The sequence below is a fragment of the Oryzias melastigma genome, linkage group LG19, assembly GCF_002922805.2.
Source record: "Oryzias melastigma strain HK-1 linkage group LG19, ASM292280v2, whole genome shotgun sequence".
NCBI lineage: Eukaryota > Metazoa > Chordata > Actinopteri > Beloniformes > Adrianichthyidae > Oryzias > Oryzias melastigma.
In genome coordinates, this window is record NC_050530.1 from 16,698,424 (window position 1) to 16,717,382 (window position 18,959).

The 18,959-nt window shown below is 38.3% G+C and overlaps 2 protein-coding genes across 6 annotated transcripts in view; both read left to right on the forward strand.

The window, feature by feature from the left end:
- npat (nuclear protein, ataxia-telangiectasia locus) overlaps positions 1-7,559 on the forward strand; it is a 14,521-nt gene extending 6,962 nt beyond the window's left edge. For both annotated transcript variants that reach the window (XM_024276515.2, XM_024276516.2), the window contains exons 13-17: positions 1,176-2,468; positions 2,544-2,644; positions 2,749-2,836; positions 5,172-6,424; positions 7,058-7,559. In XM_024276515.2, the coding sequence (XP_024132283.1) occupies positions 1,176-2,468; positions 2,544-2,644; positions 2,749-2,836; positions 5,172-6,424; positions 7,058-7,138 (2,816 nt within the window). In that variant the 3' untranslated portion in view covers positions 7,139-7,559. The remainder of the gene's footprint in view (positions 1-1,175; positions 2,469-2,543; positions 2,645-2,748; positions 2,837-5,171; positions 6,425-7,057) is intronic.
- A 422-nt stretch (positions 7,560-7,981) lies between these two features.
- Positions 7,982-18,959, forward strand: part of vmp1 (vacuole membrane protein 1) — a 17,532-nt gene continuing 6,554 nt past the window's right edge. Inside the window, exons 1-7 of one of the 4 annotated variants that reach the window (XM_036217032.1) lie at positions 7,982-8,118; positions 9,251-9,358; positions 9,669-9,801; positions 10,079-10,169; positions 11,257-11,367; positions 17,567-17,734; positions 17,911-18,042. In XM_036217032.1, coding sequence (XP_036072925.1) covers positions 9,280-9,358; positions 9,669-9,801; positions 10,079-10,169; positions 11,257-11,367; positions 17,567-17,734; positions 17,911-18,042 — 714 coding nt within the window. In that variant the 5' untranslated portion in view covers positions 7,982-8,118; positions 9,251-9,279. Of the gene's footprint in view, positions 8,132-8,712; positions 8,998-9,250; positions 9,359-9,668; positions 9,802-10,078; positions 10,170-11,256; positions 11,368-17,566; positions 17,735-17,910; positions 18,043-18,959 lie in introns of those variants that run through there. The other 3 variants (XM_036217033.1, XM_036217031.1, XM_024276972.2) reach the window with 3 other exon arrangements.

The following is an 18,959-nucleotide window of genomic DNA, read 5'->3' on the forward strand; positions in this document are numbered from 1 at the left end:
AGAAACATCAGTTTGTCATTCTTTGATAAAGATAAAAAAAACCTTTTGTCTATCTTTTTATTAACTCAAGTACAAAATAAAAAAAAGGAAATTTGTTGTCAAAATGGAATATAAAGATTATGTCCTTTAGCACTTTTTTTTTTTTTTTAGATTTAAAGTCAAAATGAGTTTATTTTGTTACTTTATCACCTAAAGGAGTTCTCTCTAACATTCAGTGCTGCAGATCGGTTTGTGTGACAATTGGTGTCGGGCTGCAGAGATTAAAAAAAAGTATACATGTCTATAAATGTCTGAGGTTTTTTTCTTTTTTTGTCCTGCACTACATCTGACTCATCCTTGACGCATTTCAAGTCACTCGGTCACGTGTTGAAAATCCATCCACTTCTTTCTTAAAGCGGCTACACCAACAGCTAAATAGAAACCCACAAGCTAGCAAAGTTGACAAAAAATGTGTTTAGAAAGTTTGTTTTTGCAGAAAAGAACCATTTAGAAAACTAGAGAAGAATCTTCAACTTCAAAATAAAATAAAAACCAAGAGTCTTTACTCCAAACATGGGCTTATTGCTACAGTTGTTCCCACAGACCAAACTCTTTCTGCAGAATATTCATCAACCGGCCCTCTGATGTTACATAAATGTTTTTAATGAAGTTGCTCAAAGTTTGGATGTATTTTTATGATAATAGTTATAAATTCCCAATTTTATTGGCTGTTTCTTGTATTTATTAGTCACACCTTAAAACACCTTAAGACTGAAGTTGGCGTCTGATTTTTTTAAGCTTCCACTTTGTCAGTTATGTGTTAATGAACAAATCTAAATCACATTTTAATGGTTCCTACACAAAATCTAGAGTATAAATAAAGTTTAAAGCTGCTGCAGATATTTTACAGTAGAAGATAAACTTTACCCTCAAATGTTAAGAAAAAATAGGGACTAAAATAGAAGGGGAAAAAAAATCCGACGCCCACTTCAGCCTGGTACAGGCCAGTCCATTAAATCCTGACTGACGTTGAACCAGTCTGTGGCATGAAAAAGGTTGGAGAGCCTAAAGGATTATCTCATCTGAATCGCAATGTGTTATTACATGGATGAGAGGGATAACGTCTTGTACTCTGATGTTATATCACCACAGAAAAGACATATTTGATGCTAAATTTACATTTTTTCCCTCTAAAGATCCTGTGCAGCAACTGCAAGAAAATCCTCCGGTTGCACCACCAGTAACCCTGAAGACGAAAGCCGTACAGGAGCGTAAAACCAGGAAGTCCACTGCTTCCGTCTTATTGAAGAAAACAGTCATCGACTCCAGCGGAAGGTCATCCAGGATTGAAAACAGCTCAGCCAGGCTGTTGGTGAGTCATGGTGAGCACAGAGGATCCTCGTCTGCCACGGTGGATCCCAAGAGAAAAGAAAAACCCTCGCACCAAAACATCAATGGTGGTGATGTATCCATGGAGATCTCCGAGCCCACACCATCCCCGTCCTTGTCCGGTGTGGCCTCTGGGGTTCACTCAGAGGAAAACGTCTCCTCTTCCTCAGGCTGCATTAGCAATTCAGTCTCTTCATCAAAAGACTCTGCCGTGCCAGAAGAGACGCCGGGTCTAAATGTGGACAAGAATCAAACTCGGGGATCTAATGAAAAGAATTCCCCTCCATTTTTAGCTGTAAATGAGCAGCTTGCTTTAGCGTCTCCTTTGGGAGTTCAGGAGAACAGCTCTCAAAGTTCAAGTCTTCAGTCTTCTGTGTCTGTTTTAGGCATTGGAAGTGAAGCTTTGCCAGAATCTACTGTCTCAGTAATGTCTTTCTCTACCAGTTGTACTGTTACGAGTGCCTCCACCTCTTTAGTGTCCATTCCCGTGTCTGGATCAGCTACATCTGCCTCAGCATCTGTACCCCCTGCACCCCCCTCGAGCACGCTGTCCTCACCCGGATGTTATCCAGCTGCCAACCCCACAACCCCCATCAAAGCCCCTGGAGATTCTAGCAACGTGATGTCCTTGAAGATCATCATAAGCGATAACCAAGATGAGGATTCTTCCATGGATACCACCTTAAATCGAGCCATTTCAGGAATCTCTGTGGACAAGATTCCCACTATCTACCTTTCCTCTCAAGCTAAGTCACCTGGAGGGCCTGGAACTCCAAAGGTAAACTTTGACGAGGCAGCACAGGCAGTTCGTGGCTTGCAGAGCTCGGAAGCATTTGGTAGTCCAGCCAGGTGTCGAGCTGGAGCGATCGCCACGTCTCTATGTAGTGGAACGCCACAGCCCCAAAGATATTTAATCCAGTTACCCGTGGATCCAGCGAAACCTGCCGTCCAGGAGTCTCCTGCCAGCTATTTCCTTGTGACTCCAACACCAGATGTGCAAGCGAAGCAGGTGCCGCTTCCTTCCGGTGTCTTAGGACAGCCTTTGACGTCCAGTCCGTTTGGGGTGACCACACCAGGACAAACGCAGAGCTTCTCCCCAGGTGAGAGACCAAACACTCAAAGGAGGGTTTCATTTCTCCACGTTTGGTGACTCTGTCTGGGGTTTGGATTTACAGGGTCTACACTCATCTTGCCGTCAGTGGTAAACCCCGTGGTTCTCCCCGTTTCTGTTGTGGGCCAGAACACCTTGGGAAAGGTCCAGCTGGTGTCCAACCAGGTAAGAGCAAAGAGTGTATTCAGGAGATTCTTTGTTTTTGTCAGAAAGAAAAACACACTTTTATTGCTGCTTGAGTCACTTATGAGACGTTTGTGTTCTTGCAGCTTGTTGACGTACCAAATCCCATCGCGGTTCAACCAATGGAAACGGTGAAGCCTGTGACGGTGGCGGCCAAACCGCCTCCAACTCCCAGTGAGTTCATCTTTCTGTCATGTTTATATGGAGAGAAAATATTCATTTTATGTACGTCCATAATTCTTGATTTGAGCGTAACTTTGGATTTGTTTTAGATTTGTAACTCATACAAGATATTTTGTGCATAAGAACAAAAATTATGAAGTTCAGAAAAATACAATTAACACATCCATAACCTAAAATTACAGCAGCTTGAAACTAACGACACATGCAAATCTTTAAAAATTACGTAAGAATCGCTTGTTACACTCACACAAAACCACATTTACGCACAAGCCTGATGTGAGACTCTTTTCACGTCTTCAAGATTCGTGTGTAAGTGACGCATTTAAATGCTGCTGGAATGCTAGGTCATCAGTTTTCTTTTCAGCCACTTTGAACTTGGATTGTAAATATTATCTGGAGAAACTTTTTGACATGCCCCGATATTTAAATTAAAAAAACTCTAAATATTAGTCTTTTAAACACTCAACACTAAGGCTCTTCTATTCTTCCTCGGTGCTTCGCTTTTCTTCCAGCGCCTTCTTCATGGAGCTCTTTCGCGATCAGGCGGCATGAGGTCCTCCTCAACACTCAGAGAGCGAACAGAGTTGATTAGCCCTACATCCCGCTCTGTTTCCTAAGTGTGGAGAAGAAGCTCACGCTATCTTCTCCTGCTCTATAAAGGTGCATTCACACCGAACACGATTCAGCGAATTTACTGATCGCTGTTCAAATCACGCTGCTGCCAAACCACCGCGCTCGTCGATCAAATCGCGCCCCTCATTATGCGTCTGTACCATTGACTTAACATTGAAACTGTCTGCCTCCACCGCTGGAATCACGTTCGGTGTGAATGCACCTTAAGCGGAGGGGGATTCTGCCACGAGGGAGGGATGAGTCGATCGCCTGGCTCTCTGGGGCAAGCATGTAGTCAAAGAATCCACTCTTCGAGTGCCTGCTTGCAGCACCCCTTTCCCCTTATACAGCGGGAGCAGACAGCGCCAGCTCCTTCTCCACACTCAGGGAATGGAGAGGGATGTAGGGCTAATCCACTCTGTCAAAGAGTCCCAGGAAAGAGCAGCCGCAAGGGAGCGAAGAGAATAGAGAAACGTTAGTGTTGAATGTCTCAAAAACACATCTTTACACTTTTTTTGTATTGATTAATGGGCCATATCTGAAAATGGGAGAATGTCAAGTTTTCACTAGATAATATTCACAATCCAAGTTCAAAGTGGCTGACAAGAAAACTCTGATGATCCAACATTCTAGGAGCATTTAAACGCATCACTTATGAACAAATCTCTGAAACGTGAAAAAAGTCTCACATCAGATTAGTGCTTAAATATGTTATTGTATGTGTGTAAGAAGCGATTCATGCATATTTTTTTAAAGATTTACTGTTATCATTTTTAGGGATGCACAGAAGTGAATATTTTTGGCTGAAGCTGAATACCGAATAGTGATCGAATATCAAAGGAGGAGGGTGTTGTTGTTTTTTTTATCTTTTAAATATTGCAGTAATAGTCTAGAATATATTTTAATCAATCAATCAATATACTTTATTAATCCCACGGGGTAAAATTCATTGTTTTTCAGTACAACCAAGAACAAACAGTTCAAGGTTCACTGCGGAAGCGTCCACTGAGCAGCGCCCCTATCTACACAACTATTTCAAATAAAAAAACATTAATTTTATATTCTATCCTTACAGCCTTTTCAGTAAGTGTGTTGGTCCATTTCCTCAGGCTTGGCCTTCAAAGAAAACAGCGATTCTAACGGACTATTATTATCATTTAGTGTGTATAATAACCTCACACAGATGTAGTGAAGGTTTTAGCTGATGAACCGCCTCATGACAATTCAGTTCTGCAGCCGCTGCAAATTGCAGATATTTTATTGCCATCAGGCAATTTGAAATATTTCCACATAGCTGAGATTTTACAGTAGGCGCTAGATCGCCAATGCACATTGATTGTGTATGGCAAGTGAAAGGGGTCAAAATGTGCCACTATTCTGCCTCATTCCAACTCAGGCTGAATGTTGCTGTTTTTTTGTTGTTTTTTTTTTTTTTTTTGCAATATTTGGCTGAATACATTCAGTGGACAAATATTCGGTGCATCTCCAGTAATTTTAAGATGTACATGTTTAAACTGTGATTTTTTTATTTTTTTTTATTATTTCAGAATTTTGGTACATATGCACAAAATGTATTATGAGTTACTACGAGTGCACTATTTTCTCTCCATGTGTTTACTCTTTTGTGGAGACAAAACTCTAAATTTTTATTTATGGTTAAATTTTGTTGTAAACATGGATCTGATTTGAATAATCTTGTGTTTTTGGATTACAGACATGTCAGATAAAAGCCAGGCTGCTGAAATGGTTCAGCCTGAAACCACAGACCAGCTTGATGCAGCAAAGGGTCCAAGTCATAAACGAATATTATGTTTTGAATCTTCTTCTTCTTCGAAAACTCTACCATGCAACGCTAAAACTACTGACACCACCAACTCCAAAGCTCCAAATCCATCTGGATCAAAATCTATTCCACCCCCCAGTAAAGACAAGAGACAACCAGCCACCAGAACCAAACCCAATATTTTGGGTGGGAACAAACCCAAGAGGAGGATAGAGCCTATCAGATGCTCAGGGGGGGCTCTAGCTGAAGTTTCCTCATTAAAAGATACGGTTCCTGTTCTAAAACAGCAAAAGGAGTCTTTAAAGAATACTTCTTCTAACAGCCAGGAAGTTCAGAATTCAGAAACTGAAGCTGCGAAAAAGTCAGAATTAGGAGAAACGTCACAATCTAGTGACAAGAGTGTTGCATCTGCCGAAGAAACAAAAGCAAAAAACTCTCGGAGTTTGAGGTCACTATCATCAGATGTATCGGGAAGCAGAAAGGATAAAGAGGACGGCAGGAAAGAGGCAGCAGGGAAATCACGTGAAGGTCGAACCGAGAAGAGAACTCCGTCCCAAGAGGCGCCAAACGTCACAGCCAACAAGGAAAATGAAATGAAGCAGCAGCAGGTGACGACGTCTTCTTCCTCAGAGTCAAGAGACTTCAGCCCTCCGGCCGTCTCCCAGCTGACGCCGAACCCGCAACCCAAGGCTGCAAAGGCTCCATCAAAGACCAGCTCTTTGGCCAAGCAGGCCGCGGAGATGCTGCAAGACATTCAAGGACAGAAGAGCTCAACCACCCCTACTAAAAAACCTGGAACTGGCAGCTCCAATCCAAGTGTGAATAGCCGCGAGACACCAGCCAACAGTCCCAGGACTCCCTCCCACCCTAAAAAGGGTAAAGACCTAGAAGGGACCCCCAAGCATCAGTTAACTCCCAACACCCCTGACGTTCCCACCTGCAGCCCTGCCAGCGAAGCCGGCAGTGAGAACAGCATCAACATGGCGGCACACACGCTCATGATTCTGTCCCGCGCCGCCATCGCCAGGACCGGAACCCCCCTGAAGGACAGCCTGCGCCAGGACGAGGCTGGACAGAAGTCCCCTGCAAGTACAAAGACTAAGAAACGCAAAGCACCTTCTCCAACGGAAACCCCTCCTTCAAAGAGGGAGCTGAAACAATCCCCCAGTAAAAAGAAAGACAGGGTGAGTCTGCATTCACCTACTACACATCCAAACAGAAATGTTTTGCACAATTTGTGCAAAAATCATCCAACTTTTAATGATCAGAACGCAGTCGTAAATCAGTATGTCCGTATTTATTACGTTTTTACTTCGGCAAGGGTGACGTCATATCTGCCATTAAAAAAAAGAAAAAAATAGTGAACATGTCTCCAATTTGCAATAAAATCCAGGGCACTAAATAGTTTTTTTTTGGGTTGGGTGTTCAGGGAATTCAAACATCACCCTTATTTGATCCATCATTTATTATTGATTTCACCTAAAACAACTCTGATTTGCTCAGGACAGATGTGTAATAATTAGACTTTAATATCAACACGGCTGCATGTGAATGATGCAGCTCATTTTATTTAAAGCTAATCTGTCTTTTTTACTGTATTTTGCTTTTCTTAAACTTTTGTTAAAGTATGAAAAACAGAGAAACTATAGATTTTTTTTTCAATTTGCAAGTGATTTCGACCATTAAATATATAAATGCCAATCTTTAAAAAAAATACAGTATATGGTTAATAATTTTATGCAAATAGTTTTTTTTTATCAAAGTAAATGATTGCTGCTTATTTTGCCATCTAACTGCTTTGTTTTGTGTTTCTACAGGAAAGGAAAAAACTCACTGACTGCTTTCCCCATGATCTGGATGTGGACAAGTTTTTGTCTTCTCTTCATTATGATGAATGAAAAACCGGAAGGACACCAGAAACCTGCAAAACCACAACTTGTTGAAGTTGCAGTTCAGGAATACACTCAAACCACAGTATAGCCTGTGTCTGTTCTTCTCAGATTTTAGGTTCCTGACACCAAATGACTTATGTCATGCTCTGCCACGCTGAGACTTCAAAATGACTGTTTTCATGTGTTAATGATGTCAGGCCGTTAACTCTTTAAATGCACCATTAAACTGTTCTATCAGTGTGTGGTTTTTTTTCAGGCATACATCAGTTAGACGCTGTAAAATCCAGATCTTGCAACAATATATCTTCAATGATCTGCCATCATTCATCCATCTTTTAAAAACATAACAAATTATCATTATAAAACAAAAAATAATAAAATCTGAGTGTTTTTTTGGATGTATGCAGCAGTAGCTGGTGTATGTTTTTGTTTTTTTGTCAGTGTTCCATCATTATATCAATCTTTTGTTTAATTTTTGTGGGGGGAGACACTGACACAAAGGATGAACATCTTTAACAGATGACTCAAAACATTTCACTGGTCAATATTTGACTTTTTTTTCAACAAGTCCCATCCTAACAGGTTGGGTTGTCATTTTTTGGCAACTTTTTCTTGCTTTTATTTAAAACGGTCTGATTGAAAGCTCTATTGTCTTTTTCTTTCGTTTTTGAGTGTATTCTGGAATGTTTGAGTATTTAAAAATGTGAATAGCCTTGTAGGTTTTTAACTCCTTTTTTTTCTTGCAAAGAAGTTCTGTTATGTGTTTATTTTCAGTTGTGAAATAAATATGCCTTCAATAAAAGCTAATGCTACTTACAACTGTGTGACTTTCTGAAACCAAATTTATAGTAGGGCTTTTGCCTTAGAAGCTGGAATGGAGGTTTGTGGATGTGGAGAACATAGAGATGGTTGGTGTGAGAAAAGAGAGGGCGACCTCTAGTGAGCAATAAAGGAAGCTGGAAAGGAGAGTAGAGAGGCTCGGAAATGTAAGTGGCACTGGTATGTTATTAAATACTTATTTTGTCTGTTGAAAATAAATATAACATTTTGTGAGGGTAAAAAAAGGTAATGTTTAATTACTTTTTTACACTTTTCATAGAAATGGAAGTTAAAATGAAAAACATGTTTGCTCTAAAGATACGCAGAGTAAAACCAATGTAGTTGATAAGAATATAACTTGTTTAGCACATTTTTCTTTTTAGTTGGCAGATGGATAACGCACGTGGGCACTTTTCTAATAGATTTTATCGTTCAGTAGCGCCACTTCCACCAAATATTAAGTAAAAAAAATGATTTTAATTCGTTTTTTAAATATTTGAACATTGGTTGGGAACAGGTTGTTTAACAAATAGTGAAAAGTTGTTTTTCCATGCAAAAAATTGCTTTGTTGCCTTCGTTGTTTTTTGTTTGTCGTAATTATTAGGTAAAAGTTGTAACATTTTGTTCTCGAACCTGGCGACCTCTGATTGGACTCGCGAGCGTCAATCTACGGAAGTGCGTCTCTTTATTCTTCTTTCAAAATAAAAGTAACTTCTTAGAAGGATGCCATATTTTAATTATATTAAAGGAAAATTTTAGCCTCGTATTAGGTCACAACTCAGTCAGATATTTATATTCAATTATTATTTTTCATGTTAAATTGATAACAATGTAATCTCCAAAAGTCTTTCTATGAGTTGAACAGGAACGTGTTTTCTTTTGACACGTCTTCAGTTAAGTTCCGGGTGAAGAAGACAGGAAAGAGGTACGACGGGGATATTTTATCAAACCGCGTAGTGTTTATTCTTTTATTTAGCTTTGTTTTTGTTTTTAAATTGCTGTATACGCATTTTATGTTAATAAACATTTTTGTAGCTTTCAGAAAGGTATCCTAAACGTTATTAAAAACTATTTTTATATTGATGTTCAAAACGCCGGCGTCCGTAGCTCAGCTGTAACATGTTAGCTAACCGGTTAGCATGTGGAGGGTTATGATGACCACGCATTTAGCTCCGTATCTTGTTACAAGATAATCTATTGACGGATAACTGCTTCAGTCTACAGCGTACAGTTGGTGGTATTAGATCAGTCGGTTGAAGTCGAAATAAAAACTTGTCATCCTCTTTTCTTTTGTCCAAGACGTGTTGACCTGCTTGCCGGTAATTGACATGGCAGCTAATGGAGCGAGCTGTGAACAGCCTCAGAGACGGACCGGGACTAAAGATAAACTGAATGGCAAGTCTGCAGGTGAGCTGGGAAAGTTTAGAGTTTTAGGCACTTGTAGAAATGTGAAGTCTGATTTATAAGCCTTCTTTTAAAGCACAACGTTGACTAAATTGTCATCTTGGAAAATTCACCTCCAATGAGTGAATGACACGTCACAAATGATTCAGTTTGAGTTTCTGGTATTTACTGATGTAGAAACCTGGCTCAGTTTAGGAGCAGGACTTGTTTGTTGCAGTTCCATGTACTATGCATCTAGAGTTGCTGGTTACTGAAGATGTGAAACCCACTTGGAATGTAGAATCTCCAAATGACTGTTCTCTTTGTTTGCCAGAATTGTCAGTAAGAGAGAGGCGGCAGAAGGACAAAGAGGAGCGTCTTTCCCTGGTGTTGTGGAGAAGACCAGTAATAACGCTGCATTACTTTGTTCTGGAGACACTCATTAAACTAAAGGAGTGGACTTTTAAGTAAGAAATAAATTATTTTTTACTCAGTTGAGGGTAAAAAAAACCCTGAAACCTGATGATTTTTGTTTGGTTTGTTTGTCATGTTTATTTTTGTGATATCTTGACACAATTTCTTATTTGGAGGGGTTTATTTATAAAAATGAAAATAAAAAAAATCCAGAAATTTACATTTTCAGTTCACTTTTCCAAAAATTATGTAGTGACATTTGAAATGAATTGTTTTTAGCCTTTTTCAGTTTTAATGGAATACATTCTATTTCCATACTTTCTCACACAGACTTTGGGAGCGGAGAGGCTCGGTGTTCTTACTTCTGGTGCTATGTTCTGTCTTCTATATTGCGTATTCCACCGAGGGAACACATCAACATGTAAGGCTTTACCTATTTGTCTCTTAAGTGTAATGATTAGACCCTGTTTACTCAGCTACGACGGATTAAAGGTTAATGATAAACCAGATTTTATCGCTTAAAATCTGTGATGAAGAACATTCGTGCTAAGATAGCCCTGCATCGTTGTCATGTAACCCTTGATCTGACTGTCGGCTGGTTGAAAGTTCAGTTTACGGAAACATCTTTGCAACAGTCACAGCTCAGTTAAGTCACCCTCATGCTCTTATGTTCTTCAATTTGGAGATGTAAATAAGGCTACATTGAAATAAATGCATGAAGATATATATCAAAAATTTTACTAAAATCACCACCTTTTTTAAAGTTGTATTTGTGAAGTAAATTTAAGGGTTGGCATTTTCCATTTTCCAACCATCCAACATGGAGATGAAAAACCTTTCATACAAATTTTCCACATCAAATCTATAATTCCTAAAACCAGTGCTCTAGAAAATTTCCCAGAAGTGATCTAGTCTGTATTGATGCTCACTAGAATAGCGGATATAGACCACAATGCATTGTCTTTTTTAGTTTTCATCATCGGAACAAAGTCGATTCATTAATAGTCTTTGTAAAATGTTCACTTTTATTAGTTTTCTTTCTTCTGCATATGAGTTAGTGTTTAAAAGATAAAGAAGTAGTGAGCGTTAAAATCCAGGGCCACTAAAAAGTCTCACATTATATATTATTTTAGGGGTTTTGGAGTTGTGAGGGAATTTGGTCACAGCCAAAGATCTCAAGAAACAGCATCCCTGTTCTAGATTTAATTCACAGAAAAAAATCCAAACTGGGATGTCAATGTTACTGTGCTGATTTAAAAAAAAAAGTTTACTCCCAAAAATAAAGCTGGAAAAGAACATTAATGGCACAAATTATCCATCACCAGATGAAAGACAACATTTCAAATGTGAAATTTCCATAAAAAAAGTTGTGTATTATCCTTAAAATAATGCTTAAGATAAATATTCCACTTTTTCATTGGGGTTCCTTTGCTCAAAAACTTCACGTTTTTAACAAAATAATACTTTTTTTTTGTCTGATGTGTTTATGCTTTATATTCCTCTTTCAGTATGTTCAGTACTTGGAGAAGAAGTTCCTCTGGTGTGCCTACTGGGTAGGCCTTGGAATCCTGTCCTCAGTGGGTCTAGGAACTGGTTTGCACACATTTCTTCTCTATCTGGTAAGAAGACACCTGACATTCAGCTTTCACTTTCATGTTTTAACATTTTTAACTGATGTTTAGATTTCTACTGCTTCTCACTTTTGAGGTAAATACAGATCCAAGTTTAATTTCATGAATCTCTTTGTATTAACCCCCGTATTGACCATATTCAGGCTTCTGTTCATGCATGAAACCACGGACTCTTATCTGGTAGATTCCTTGAAGTCTGTAAGGACATGAAGCTGCTCTCGACCACAGTGACCCTCTCTTTTTTTCCTGAACCCCCCACTTGATAAATTTGTGCTTGAGCTTGCCAGTGGGTGGTGTTATATTCCATTTTCCGAGGTCCTTGTGGTTCCTTCCTCCTTTTGAGATTTTTCACCCATCTGTTGAGGCTTACCAAAAGTAAAGTGCAGTTTTTACCCTGACGTGTGTCACAAAGGAACTTCATGTTTGAGTCAGTAAAATGTGTCATGTGTTCTGGTTGTGGTTTAAAAAAAAAAAAAGGGAGAGAGATAATTAGGCACAATGAGAGATGAAGAAATTCTCCACTGTCATCAGGTTTTGGGTGATGATGTGGCCTCGGTTTTGCAGAATTTAGGGACACGTGGATTAGTTGAGTCAGCGATTTCCATTATAATGAAATAATGAGAGAGGAGATGAGTTTAGGTTTCCGTTTTTTCAGAATTGTTGTTCTCCATAGGTGTTATTTTCTGAATATTTTGATATTTATTTGTTTTATTGTTTATTTTTTCCACTCTAGTGTTCTGCTCATTTATATGTATTAAATAGGGGGATTTAGAACTTGTGTTTATGCATTTATATACACAATGTCTCTGGCATTTAGTTCATTTCTTCCTTCTGAGAAATTAACAAATGTGTCAAACTTAAAAGTACCAGTTCGTATTATTAAATCCCTGATAATATTTGGAGCAAATAGTTTCAAAAGAATATAACTAACCACCCAAAATCAGTTGGAATATAAAAAAAAATAAAAAGTGGTCACAATCTCCTTAAAATAGATCTCCCAATTTTGCACTCAAACTTGTTCTTTACATCACAGCTTCTGCTTTTTATTTAAAATTTCCAACACAAGAGATTCAGACTTTCTATTTTCTGTTTTGTTTTAATCTGCTGTTCTTCAAATAAACATATTTTCTACACCAAAAAAAACCCTGAACCGGTTTGTGACACATTTTTCTAGTCTGGACATTCTTGCTTGATTAAAAAATCTCAAAGATGGAAGCATGTTATTGGATTGGATTTCTTTCAAAGTACCAAATGGGAATGAATGACGGATGAACGAATGAATGAAATGGTTTATTTCTAGCAACCAGGAAATCAAATATGGGTTCGATTCCCAGGGTTGTCCACTGATCCCCACCCAGATTGGGTCCTTAGGCAAGACCCTTGACGCTGCTGCCTAACTGGGTCCCTGTGCCCCTCAAGTACAGGGTTGTGTCAGGAAGGGCATCCGGCGTAAAAACTCTGCCAAATCACTGATGCGAAACAGTGGGTGCTGTTTCGCTGTGGCGACCCCGAAAGGGATAAGCCGAAAGTGAAAGAAGAAGAGGAAATCAAATATAAAATAGACATACGTATATTACCTAATCAATCACATCCAGAAACATGTCAGACATTGGATAACTGTACGTCAAAAAGTAGAATGCTTTAAAGGGAGTGGGAGGAAACAAACTTATATAATCCCACCCCAGCTCGACCTTACCATTTTTGCATGAATTATCAACATCTGGTTAAGAATTTATGATCAATATTTATATCCTACAATCATAGACGTGTCTGCTCACTCGTGAAGCGGAACCCAGAAAGGTTTAGAAATAATAAACCCAACCCCAATATAGGAGCTGAACTGGACTCTAAATTTCTAGATCAAAATAGAAGAAGCAGGTATCAGACTCTTGGCCTCGAGGGCTAATCCTCCTGATGGTTTTCCAGAAACCCTGCCTTATTTGCTGTTGATTACCTGGATCAGGTGTGCTTTTCCAATAAGAAGTCACAATGGCGGGTTACTTAGAAAAGATATCGGACACCGGCTGACACTTGTGTTCTAGTGTTTCGAAGATTCATCTGAGCACCCTCTTAAACTGAAAGAGCTTTTCAGATGAACAGCAGAGCTATTTCTCTAGAGTCCACCTCCCCTATAAACAGAATCCTGTGATACTTTTTAATTAACCTTTAGTTTACCAGGAAGTCCCATTGATATAAGATCTCTTTTTAAGGGAGACCTGGGCTAAAAGGCACAATCACCAGAAAAAAACATACAGTTATAAAGTAGAAATTAAATACAATTAAAATGAACAGTATAACAATAATAAAAAGGTTGAAAGATGAGTTTTACAGTCAGGTCAAGAGTGACGTCTGTATATATATATGTATATATACTTTTTTTTTTTTTTTTTAAGCTGTATTCTGCAAATTCTACCTAGCCAGAATTTCCTTTAGCTTTACTTAAGGTGTGGTGTTTTTTTTTTTTTTTTAATTTCAGTAAAGATGTAACTTTTACCTGATGACCTTGAGTTTTGGTTGAAGCATAGTCTTCCTGTACATCCAAACAGTTCCTGCTAAGTTTGGACCTGCCGGTTTTAATTAAAAAAAATGACTGAAGAAAGTCATAGTTTGACATTTTTAGGTGTTCTATTTTTGTTTTCCACAGAGCTTTGTTGCTGGTAAACCCAAGCTAAATGAATCAGTCCCAAGTCATTATACTCCCCCACAGATTTATGGAGTAGGCATCTGTCATAATATGGGAGATGCTCTTCTCCAGTAGACGTTCTTCATGCTGACAAATAGTGCTGGGAATCACTGGATACCTCACGATACAATGCGATGTGCGATACATGGCTCACGATGTTGATGCTATCGCAATACTGCGTAGAAATAATCTCTAATAACTCACAATATATAAAAGAACACAATTTTTGATGATTCAAGTAACTGTCAGGCACATTGGTGCCCACGACAGCCAGTCTAGCTATCTACCTCCAAAGGAACATCTCACCAAAGTATGACCAATTTTAACGTTTTACAGCCTCTTCAAACAAAAATAAAAGATCGATACTTGGTGAGAACCCATTGAGAATCATTAGCAGGGCTAAATATCATGATATATTGCAATATCGATATTTTGGCACACTCCTATTGACAAAGGAAAAAGATTTTCATCAAGCATCTTTTTTCATTCATTATAACCTTAAGTCGATAATGGAAAAGTAGTTTATGCTCAGATGTGGATCAAGTTCTAATATCTTACATTTTTTTGTGTGGAAGTTTAGGACTTAATCTAACAAAAATCACTCATGATCTGACTATGAACTTTCTCAGGTTGTGTTTTCTACACTTCTGAATGCTTGAGCTGTTCCCCATTGTTCCTTCAGACCTTCTTTTTGGATTAGTTCCCTCTGATCCCAGTATCAGCAAGGTTTTTGAAGTTATTCTGGTGGCTCTGGGTGGTGGAGGTGGTACCAGAAAGTTGGAATGTAATGAACTCACTTCATAAGCCCCACTGAGAGGATTAGATCATTGTGCTGAAGGAAAATGGATGAACTCAGCAGTGTGATCTCATCATTCATCACTGCTCTTATCCTGCTCTCAGGATTGTAATGAAGATATATTTTAACTTTTAGAAATGGGATTTTTATATTTTCCTTCTAACATATTAATTATTTTTTTGTTCAAAGTATCCATATAGTTTCTACTACTTAGTGATTTTTTTTTCCTGTGGTTAACCACTCCTTTAAAGGCAGTTTGGCTTCAGAATGATGGGAAAACATCAACATGTCTTTCCCTGAGATGCTGAAACATGCCGGGACAGGAGGAAGCCTCTTTGCTGGTAAATCACCTTCAGGTGTTGAATCATTCAAGTTCAGGATGTGGACTAATAATAACATTATAAATTCTTTGGTCAAACGTTCACGGTCTGAACATTTGCTAATGATGCAGCAACGGTTTGTTAAACTACCAGGTGTTCAGAAATAAAGACCCCTCCTTCAGCACTAATAGCATCAAAAAGACTGTTGTGTACAGAGGCTTGTCATACGGGAATCCATTACCAAAAGCTATTTCCAGTCAAAGAGCAAAGTTATTTTGAAATCATCACTAAAAACTTACTTGTCTAAAATGAAAACAAACATTTATGGATAATGAGCAGCAATGCCATTATGTTAGTTAGGTTGTGTATGGGTAGGCAATGATCATACACATTTTTGTGAAGATTGTTTGATATTACTTTATTTTGAATATTTGTTTATACTTACATGTATATCTATAAATGTAAAAGTTTTGTAAAAATATCTGGACTCACAGAAGAATAGTTTCAACTGCTTGGTTGCAAATAATGGGGGATCCATGATAAATAACCACCAATATGCTTCTGACCTTCTAACTCTTTCCTTGGAGACCAGGATACTTTGCATTAATAATAAATGTTTATCCTCCAACATTAGAATGGTAACCCTATTCCCTAAATTGATTTGTAGTGGTCTCTAGTAGTGGTTCTGTGCTTTAATGCCAATCTTTACCCAATCGATCCACTTCTTCCTGCTGTTCTTCTGTTGTCTTTGTACCTATACATACATTAACAGCATTGATGGGACAAAGGCAGACCGGTTCATAAGCAAACTCGCCTCAGAATTTCTGTTGAAGCAAATGCTGGATTTTAGATGGCGACTTTTAGCACATATTTTGACTTTATTGACTGTATACGACAACTGGACTGAATGAGTGTGAAATCACCCATAGAAAATGGCTTGCTTAGCAAAATGAAGTCAATTCAGTTTCCATTTTTTGTGGTACAGTCTGTGCCATGTTGGACCAGTGATTTGTCTGAAATCTGTCATTTAAGCGTTTCAATTCTTTGACCAGCGGGAGCCACATGCTCTTAGGGAGGCATCTGATTGGCCAGTTTATAACTTGTTTCACTAGCACTACGGAAATATATTGTGAAAATTTTTAGGTTTTGCAAGAACATGTTACAAAATGTATTGGAGCAAGAATGGTTATTCTGACAAAAATAATGACTGAGTAATAGCTGTGTATTTCTCAATGGAAGTCGATGGGGTTTTGGTTTCTTGGAACCAGTGGGTACTTCCTGTTTGGAACGCCAATACAGTTAATCCAAACACTTTATATGAAGCAAAGAAGATGAAAGAGCACAGCTAAAACCATAGAAATGTTTTGCTTTATAATCTTCTTATTAGAAATGCAGAATGAAGATTTCTTGCAGAATAAATTGACCTAAGTATGCCGCCTGTGTCCATAGTGTCTGCTTGATTGCAACCATCTTTTGTCTTCTTGAGAGAGCAAATGTGCTTGGGGATTATGAGCTCAGTTGACTTTGAACTGAATCGTTCTGTTTTGTTAACAGTGGTTTGTTGTAGGAAGCTGCTTTTTGTGTTGCGCTTCATTTTGCTCGGTTAGATGAGGTGTGTTGTATAAGCGAAGTTTCTTAAACGTAGCGTTTCATATCCACAGTGAGCTCTGGTTATCCACTTACCGCCATCATTTAACAAAACAAAGCAGATCCACTGTCTTGATACAGGTGGACCAACCTTTTTCTTTTTTTTCCCTTTTTTTTAGCCAGGTAACTCAGCAGATGTCTTTGAATGATAAATGAGCTGTCAGACTGCAGGATTCAGCTTCATGTTGGTTTATGTTTAACGTTGGGTTTCAAGGATGCAAAACACAAGAACTTAATAACAGAGTAAAGAAAAAGTCATCCATTTCATAGGCATGTAAACAAACAAATTGCTAATCTATTAGAAATTACAAGATTTTTAGGAAATTTTTGTGAAAATTAAAATTTGTGAAAATTAGTCTGAAAACTGACAACAGTTACTTGTATTGCAACTCCTCGCTTTCAGTTTTTAACCTTAAAGAACCCACAGAGTGAAAATTGCCTTGTGTTTTTTTTTTTTTTTTTTATGGAATTAAATTAAATTGTTTTTTATTTTATTATTCATCTGGATGTTTTTATTTTTTGTCTGCTGTTAATTTCAAATTAACAAAAATAAAAAATCAAATTAACTTTAAAAGAAAAATTTTGGTTAAATTTGGTGTAAACGTAAAAAAAAAGTTTTTTTTTTTTTTTTTGCCTTTATAGCTTACAGGCTGTTCTGTGAGGACGTATGTGCTCATACTGCAGTGGTGTTTTAGTTTCAGGGCTTTCATTTTTTAATACACACTGACCTCTCGTCTTCAGGGCCCTCACATAGCATCCGTGACGCTGGCAGCCTATGAGTGTGGCTCCATAGACTTTCCAGAGCCTCCTTACCCCGACGAGATCGTCTGCCCAGAAGATGGCAGTTTGGAGAGCAACATCTCCCTCCTTGCAATCATGTCAAAGGTCCGCCTCGAGGCCTGCATGTGGGTGAGTAAGGGGAAAAAAAAGCATAAACTCAAATAAACAAAGAGGTATATGTCATGTATACACAGGAATTACAGTTGAAGTTACTGGAGCATAGTTGTGCATGTAACAGATTCCTTATTATAGAGGGGAGATTCAGATGCAAATATGAAGAAGTAAGAGTTTAATGTTCTATACAGGGTGCTGGGACTGCCATTGGAGAGCTGCCCCCGTACTTCATGGCCAGAGCAGCTCGTCAGTCCGGAGCTGATCCAGAAGATGAGGACTATGAAGAGTTTGAGGAGATGCTCGAACAGGGCAAGGATGCTCAGGTCAGAACCATGAACACACAAGTCATGCTAAAAAAGCCCCAGTTGTGTTGGTTTTATGTTTGATTATTATTCAGAATCATTTTATATTTTGTCTTGAAAAAGCCCTGCCCCCAATAGATCTGCTTTTGACGTGATCAAAAAGCTGCAATTTTAACATTTTAGATTTATTTATTTTTGTTTACTATAAATCATTGAAAAATGTGCACATTTAATACAAATGCTAAAAGTAAAAAAAATCAGCAGTTGTAAATTCCCTTATTAATGTGTTAAAATCTAATTAACATAGTCTTATTTTGATTTAAACTACCAACCATAGACCCAAAAGATTGTGATTGGTCTTAAGATGTCATGTGACTTCAGTGAAGACCCTCCCTTCTTTCACTTCCAGTAAATGTGCCTGCTTGCGGGTGAGTCACCCTGAGCACAGCTCCCTCTTTAATCATCCTTCAGGCTTCGCTCCGTTTGCCTCCCTCCATCCGCCCTCCATCTTTCTTCTCACCGGCCTCTAATTTGAGTGACAGACAGCTGTGTCCGGAACAAAGTTCATGTGACTGGAGACCGCTGAGATCAGAAGCCCAGTCAGCAGAACAGAAATAAATGCAACCGTTGGTATCGTCTAACACTTGATCTCAATTCACTGCTTCCCAGCTGAAGGGGTCGAATTCTCTAAAGATTGTGAATCACCAGAGACTTTTGAAGATCAAGATTCTTCTTTGTTTGTGAATTTTTTTCTACTCAAAACTGATGTAAAGATCTAAAATTGAAACAACAAACAAAAGGATTGATTTTAAAGCTAATAAAAAATATAAAACCTTTCTGGCAAGAAGCAGATAATATCATGAGAACATAAAAATGCTGGAGAACCCAAGAACTATTCTCTTCTGGGCATTTAAAATTAATTTGGCATTATCTCTTTT